Source organism: Pteropus alecto, unplaced genomic scaffold, assembly GCF_000325575.1.
Source record: "Pteropus alecto unplaced genomic scaffold, ASM32557v1 scaffold24, whole genome shotgun sequence".
NCBI lineage: Eukaryota > Metazoa > Chordata > Mammalia > Chiroptera > Pteropodidae > Pteropus > Pteropus alecto.
Window position 1 is genome coordinate 12,764,324 of NW_006439192.1, and position 8,077 is coordinate 12,772,400.

The following is an 8,077-nucleotide window of genomic DNA, read 5'->3' on the forward strand; positions in this document are numbered from 1 at the left end:
CTTACATGTTGTTTCTGCAAACTTACTAAGCTCACTTATCATTCTAATAGTTCATTGGTGTGCTTTGAGACTTTCTACACAGAAAATCACATCATTCCTGTGCATAAAGACAGTTTATTTCTTTAGTTCCAATCTGTAGGAATGTTAATTTTCTTGCTTTACTATACTGTGTAAGATCTCCAATACAGGAGTGAACATAGAAATCCTAGTCCTTTCCTTACATAAGGAAAAGATCATTCAGTTTTTCAACATTAATTATGGTGTTTTTTTAAGATTTTTTATAGATACTATTAACAGGTTAAGAAATTCCTATTTATTTGTAGTTTGCTGAGTTTTTATTCACAAATGGCTATTGATGTTGTCAGCTGTTTTTCCTACATATAGGGAGATAATCAAATGTTTTATTTGCTTTTAGTCTGAATTATATTGATTAATATTTGAATGTTGTAACAATCTTGCATTTCTAGAAAATACCCCATTTGGCTATGATTTATTATTCTTTTTATGATATGTTTATTCTTTTTTACTGTTCATGAGTGATAGTATTCTATTTTTAGTTTGATTTCTTGCAAAAGTCATTGCCAGTTGGTGTACAATTAAAGTCAAAAACAACAACAAAAACAAAATTCATTGGTAATTTTCTCTTCTCTTTCAATTTTTGAGAGTTTTGAAAAATTGGAATTATTTATTCTTTAAATACTTGAGAGAATTTACCTATCAGTGACATAATTTAATTTTGAATTTTGTTTAAATTTTAAAATTGCATATTAAATTTCTTTCATAAATATAGGACTATTCATATTATCTAGAACTTTTTGAGTAAGCTTTGGAGGTTTTTTATTTCAAAAAATTGTCTAGTTTAAATAAGTTATATTCGTTAGCATAAAATGTTTAGGAACGCTATTGAAATTAAGATATATGAGGTTTTTTTTAAGTGCTACAGTTTTAACATATTTCATGTAAGCCTCATGGTAACCAAAAGGGAAAAACCTGTAGTAATTACACTATAGAACAATATTTTGTTTCCATATGTTGGGATAGGTTGAGAGGATGGGATTCTCCTTAAGCTGTAGTTAAAGTCTTTTGAAAACAGATGGCTATTGAGGAAATAGTGCGCTCTTTATCTCTGATATTTTAACTCTCTTGATCTCACCATTCTTATCATTTGGGACAGTTACACAAAGGATTGATATCAGATAAGAAAATGTTATTTTTCCATGTGAACTAAGTGTATTTACCTTTCAGATGCTATTAAGAACATTGTACATGTGGGACACTAGACTCTCTTTTATGGAATAATTTAAAACTTTCTAAAAATGGTCCTTGGATAATTCTCTTATCTTTATTGTGAAAAGAGTGTATTGTGGAAGAGTCCTCTTACAAGTCAGAGGCCTTATGGTAATAAGGACTTCACACTCACAGGACTCTATTTCTTGGCCTCTTTCAAAAGAGAGTTGACCAAAGGTACTGACTTCTTGGGAATTTGAGAGTCCATAGAAAAAGTGAAGGGTTGGTCATCTGGTTTCCTATAATTAGGTTAATTTGTCACCAAATTTAGAGACTCTAGGGTTTGGAAATATTCCAACAGGAGCTGTTTTATTTTCTTACTTGTTAAGCTTCACTGACCAAAAGGAACCTCAGTCCCTCAGAAGTAAATAAAAGGCCCTGTGTTCTGCTATCCTTCATCACTCACCTCTCTACTGGGCATTCAACCATGAAACTCCATTCCGTTCTTTCTGTTCTCCTCTTCTTTGTGACTATAATACCAAAAGGTAAGATGGTGAAAATTATACAGGTAGGTTTCTTAGGAGACCTACTAGGATGCTCAGTTACATGGTGGCCATCTCAACTCAGATCTTAATGCACAGCCTTTAGGAATTCAAAATTCCAACATGATCATCTCCCTCAGAACTTAAGAGGACAAACTTGCAAAGCAGGACAAACAGTTCCATCAACAGAAAACAAGATCCAAGAGCTCTGTGATTAGACAAAGGGGCCCAAGCAGAGAGAGGGGTGAAGAAACTTTGACTTGCAACTTAAGGATTAGCATACAGATCAAGTAGCTTTTACAAGGGCCCTGATCACAAAAGTAGAGTGAAAATGGCAGTTATTGCTTTCAACCTGGTTAGCAGTTGAAAGATGTAGAGTTTATTGGTAAGGAATATTTGTGGAGGGTAGAAGTTAGATGCATAAGACAGAGCTCAGTAAAAAAGGATCACATCAAGTTATGAAAAACCAATAGGGAGCAGAGGAATTTGGAAAAAGCATAAACAGAGGAAAGAAGCTTCAATGGCAAAATTTTAAGCAAAAGACAAAAATATGAAAGAGGCATTTTAAGAATTTGAGTTACATCCTTAGGATCTTTAATTCAAAAGTTTGAATATTAACATGTAGAATCAAAGGAAAAAAGGAAATGTGGTCCCCTTCAAGCTGGTTCATCCAGATTTTTGTAAAAACTGATGAAATTCTTTTCTCCACTGTTAGCAGACAGATGTTCAGATCCCTCAAAATAGAACATAGTCTGGATAACTATCTCTTCCTCGATTCATCTCTAAGATCCTTTTAAATAAAATCAAAAATACTCATTTGTTTAATCTTTGCCTAACCCATGGATATCTTGGGACCTACTGGATATATAGTTGTATTCTCCTGAAGGAGTTTATATAATTCTCATGTGTTTCTCAGTTTTGTCAGAAGAAAACACAATCGTGAGGAGACATACTTATAATGGAATGGAATGTAGAACTACTATATGATGTCAATGACTTAAAAGTAGAAGATGATTTAATTGCTAATTCTTTAATTTTACAGATAAGGGAATTCTTTCCCACATAAGGAATATGATTTTATTACGGTCACATAGGTAGCAGCAACACTGCAGCAGCTAGATCCAAGTATCTTTAATATGGGTCGGTGTTGTTTGCATCAGTCTACGTGTGTGGGTATGCCCATAAAATGATAGTCTTGAATTCTGTCAAGCTTTTTACCTCAAAATTTCCCAATTAGATATTGAGGAATCTAAGGAGATTTTCAAGTCTCCTTTTTTGAGAAGACACAATATCTTTTAAACATCTCACTTCACTTTTTTCCAAATTACTTTCCTTCATTGTTTAAGGCAGACATGTTGAATCAGCTTAATGTTCTGACATTATTATTGGACTATTATTCTGGCCTTTAGATTTGCCTCATCTGTGTCCTTTAAAATCAGTTAAATGACTGAAAGCAGCTCAGCATAAAATGATTGCCTCCATCCAAAATCATATCTCGTGTTATGAGTCTGGTCTTTTATTGAAAAAGTTAAGGAGGAATAGATTTCCCGGAAGTAAAAGTCTAGCCAAAATCTAACATTATAGAGGGAGAAAGGATATGGCAACGGTTCAGTCTTAGGGTGGGAAGAAAACTGAGAAAATACATTGTTCTAGAGCAAAGGCCAGAAACAGCTATTGGGAAAATAGGATTATAGGAAATCTAGGCCTAAGATTTAGAGAAACTAATACAATAATGACAAGGCTGGACACTCACAAATAGAATAGTACATCCAAGAGCAGGGAGCAGATAGTCAAAAATAGGCTAAAGTCAAAAGGTTTTAGAAGGAATGAGATAAAAAGCATGTGTGGGGTCAAAGAGTACTTAACTGCACCCAATGGTAACAAATATTTATTGAGCACCTATTATTTAACAAAGACTATGTTAGTTACTTAGAATACAAGGGGAAACAAAAGAAAGTGATTTCCCATAATACAGAAGACAGATGTTCGTCAAACGATTACAAAAATTAATATATAATTATAAGTTTTAATAAGTACAATGAAGAGGAACAGAGTATTACAAGTGGTCACTGTCTGTTTGGAACATCAGAGAAGCCTTCCTAGTGGCATGCCTTTTGAGCTGAAAACTGAAAGATAAATGTTAGTTAATGAATCCCTTGCAAGGAACACTTCTTCTAGGCAAAGGAAGAAGCCAGCGACATGTCCCCGATGAATAAGTAAGCAGTGTGCTCAAGGAACTGCAAGAAGGCCGCTATATGAGAGTGCCAGTTTAGATTAGAAAATGTGCCAAGCATTCTATGACTTTATACCAAAGTATGGCATCAATGCTAAGTCAGGGTGGAGGGGGCATTTGAAAAACGAGGAGGGCAAGGCAATCAGATTTTATTCGTGGGTAATAATAATTACTAGTATCTAGATCACTCGGGGGGTTTTGATTTATGCACACAAACTAGGATTATCTATGGGTTCTAGGAAGCCTACAAGTTTGACAGGTTTCCTCGACAGATCTCCCACTTTGTTTCACTACTTCCATTATTTTTTCTTCAGTGTCTCTCTTCCTGGCTCTGCCATAGAAAGAGTTGCAAGTTTACAATAGTTTCCTTCTTTTCTCATCCTGAGAAAACACCAGCAACTGTGTGAAAGTAGATAATGGGTATAAATAACAATCATGAAGGATTAGAAAATCAAAATTTCTAACTTTTCAATCTGGTAATTTCTGTAATCTAAAGGTAAATAAACCTGTTCTAATTCTGTATGGATTCTCTAAGTCATAATCATGTTTGGACTTGAAAATATGTACTCTCCCAGCACTCTGCTATCTTTTGTGTCTTCATCTTTAATTTGATGAGGCCCCTTCCATATTCTCCCAAAGTAATTTCTTACTTTAGGCACCAAGATCCAGACTCTATTAAAGTAGGATCCCAGGGTAGAAGACAAAATCATCAAAGATGGTGAGGAGAGTGTATCATTGAAGGCGTGAAGGACTCGGAATTCACAGGCTGAAACAATCAGGACCAACAATAATAGATATGGGACTGGTAGGCAGGGTGAAAAACAAACCTTACCAATCTGGGAGACATTATGTAAGTGAACTGAGCCAGTCAAAGGAGATAAATGCTGCAGGATTTCACTTACATGAGGTATCTAAAATATTCAAACTCATAGAAACATAGAGTAGAAGAGTGGTTGTCAGGTGGTGGGGTGTGGGGAGAGAAATAGGAGTTGTTGTTCAAAGGGTACAAACTTTCCATTATACAAGATGAGTAAGTTCTAGAGATCTGCCATACAACATTCTATCTATAGTTAACTATATTATATTGCACACTTAAAAATGTAAGAGAATAGATCTCATGTTTAGTGTCCTTACCACAATAAAAACTGTTATATGGGGTTAATATCAGAATTAGCCTCCCCACAGATATGTCAAGAATCTTTCAGAGGCATGTCTTTCAGGTCATGATGTTCCTTTCCTCCAGGGCAGTCAAGATCAGCCCTCATTTGTCTCTCCCAAATCAGTTATGCCGGGAAGATAGTACAAGGTTAGTATATTACAGGATAGTAAAGACAAAACGAGATACAGAATGAAGTGGGTTAATAGAATGGTTTAGAAACTAACTTCTATTAATGAACATGAATAGAGTGACTCTGTTATGTAATGTCTGCTGTGATCCATAGGGAAAAGAATGAGCCCTATTTCTACAGGAAAGGCTAGAGGAAGGATCCTGAGACTAAAGGAAACTGCTATGTTGGAACACACATTTAGTTATATGCTTCTCAGCAGCCCAATGAATTAAGACATATGGGTATATTTAAGAAATATATCTCAGCTCTGAGAGAAATTATCTCCATATACCTACATATTAAGGACATTGAACAATATAGAAAATGTGTTTCTTGCATAGTCCGGAAATGGAGAAATTAGGTAAGGTGGAATCTGAAGGGATTCATAGACTTTCTATAAAAGAAGATGAGAACCTATACCAGGACGATTCACTAGATGGAAAATTTAACAACCCTGTGCTTTACCCATTAAATACAAAAGACACCTCTCTAGCCATGGTGACAATAACAAAAGGCCTCACACATTTCAAAAGGTGCTCTCCAGGGGAAGACATCTCTCTAGAAGCTTCTAGAACTCAACTTGCCCTCTCCAAGATGCGTATAGTTCCACCCTCATCTCCTTCCCGCAAAAGGCACTTCTTTTGCCTAAGTGTCTGATCTTTTCACATATAGGTAATATTTATCTCTTCTATCCCAAAGCCATTTATTGCTTTATGTACATTACCAATAATTTGATGGTGACTTAATGATGTTGTCAAATCTCTTCTTGTGCAGCAACAACTGGCATTATCCCGGGGCAAAAACAATGTGTTCTTTTGAGAGGAGTGTGCAAAAGGGGCGGATGCACCACCACAGATGATACCATTGGTGTATGTAACGATGAAAAAAAATGTTGTAGAAAGTGGTGGATATTGTTTCCCTATGCAACGCCGGTTCCCAAATCAAAATCTCCTTAGATGGAAGCCTATATAAGCCCTTCGAACTCCAGAACACATGGACAAATTTTGCAGACTCTTGTTTAACCCAACTTGTTTTACCTCCCTTGGTTGGAAATAAATGTTCTAATTCTACATGTACTTACCCCTGAGAAATTTCTTCTTGATGTACATGCAAGTCTCTTAAGAACTATAAGACTAAACAAATAATAGAGAAATCTCATACCCTAAAGATATTTATACAAAAGATTATTTTCTTAAAAAAAAAAAGATAAAGATAATTTTAAATATGTAAAATAACAAGTGTATACAATAGCATTAGATGGTGTTTGATTATCTGAAGTGGAATATCAGCCTTCTTCCTTATATGATTGTGAACAAATATCATTTCATTACTGTGAGAAACCAACTTGGGAGATCCGGGTTAAGGTCTGTTAATCACATGGTCTGGCTAATAACCACACCTGAGAATGAGGCACACTCCCCACTCAGTCAAGCCAACACTGGTCTGAGGCTGATGGTTCCTTCACTTCACCTTGGCCTTGGAAGAGTAGAAAAGAGGAACTCTTTGCAATTAGGCTCACTGGTAGGACAAGCTAGAGAGTTCAGGAGCTGGCAGTTCTTTCCAAATTCCATTTTCTGGCTGGAATAATTTCTAACAGAATAATAATTCTGGATCATTTCTACTTTACAGTTAAGAATATTAAAAGGCAAGAAAGATATCAGGAATCTTACATGACATGACTTACACAAAGAACCTTTTGAATGAGGCCTACCAATCAAAATTTAGGGCTTTTTTTTTTTCTTAACCTTAAAGCTTATAGTCAATCAAAAGGAAGGTGTGTTATTTTCTAATAATTCTTTAGGATTCATGTTCCTATTATTTAGGTGGACAGCAGTTGTCCACAAGGCCATAAATTTCTTGAGTGCAAAAGCCATCTTTATCTGTACCTGTATGTCCAGCACATCATACAGTCTTACAACACATTGTTTATAAGCACAGCTTTTGAGTCAGTCATATTTAAGTTAAAACTGCTCTTCTTTTGCTCAGTCATATATGACTTTGAACTCTTTACTTAATGTTGCTTTGACTGAAAATTATTTCAATAAACAGGAAAATAAATAAATCCTAGTGACAGAAAGATTCACTCCAGTTTATCCAAGCTTTTCAGTGACTATTCATTTCTAACAGAATGCCGGTTAAATATATATTTCAGATAAACAATGAATATTTTTAGTATAAGAATGTAGACTATTTGGCACATAGTTACACTAAAATTATTCATATGTCTAAAATTCAAATTTAATTGAGTCTCCTGTATTTTCATTTGTTAAAGCTGGCAACCCTATTTTGAATCCACATATGCAGGAAATTCCAGGAATTACCTCTGCTTGATAGAATGCTTCCTTGCCAACCACGCTGAAACTCACCTCTTAATCATTCTCCCCTATATTTTGGGTCTAATTTACCACACACTGCCTGTCTTTCTCTATGATAATAGGGCTGCCTAGTTCCCATCGCTAGTCATGGGATTATTGTCATGCATTACAAATACAGGTCAGTAGATTTTTGCAAAATTTGACAGTCCTATAATCATCTGGAGCCTCATATACACTGTCCTCTTTGGATTTCACCCAATTTTCATTGCTCCTCTGCAAAAAAAAACCATGGCGACTATACAAGCACTACTTAGAGAGCAACATTCAGGCTCTCTCCCTGGACATAAATATGCTCCCTCTGCTCATTTTAAATAATCTCATTGCCACAACAGCTGTTGATTCTGCTTTGGTGAGCTGTTCAGTAGATTGTGT

The 8,077-nt window shown here is 35.3% G+C and overlaps 1 protein-coding gene across 1 annotated transcript; it reads left to right on the plus strand.

Annotated features, from left to right (window-relative positions):
• The first annotated feature begins 1,714 nt into the window (after positions 1-1,714).
• LOC112483329 (beta-defensin 130-like) lies at positions 1,715-6,286 on the plus strand. The gene is made up of 2 exons (XM_025049904.1): positions 1,715-1,772; positions 6,105-6,286. Exons 1-2 carry the CDS (start codon positions 1,715-1,717, stop codon positions 6,284-6,286), a joined length of 240 nt encoding a protein of 79 aa, XP_024905672.1.
• Positions 6,287-8,077: the final 1,791 nt, after the last annotated feature.

Bases quoted from the DNA above. Each gene is read 5' to 3' on its own strand.
- LOC112483329 (XM_025049904.1), top strand. From the start codon at position 1,715: ATGAAACTCCATTCCGTTCTTTCTGTTCTCCTCTTCTTTGTGACTATA. The intron at 1,773-6,104 runs GTAAGATGGTGA...CTTCTTGTGCAG, and splicing joins TGTGACTATAATACCAAAAG to CAACAACTGGCATTATCCCG.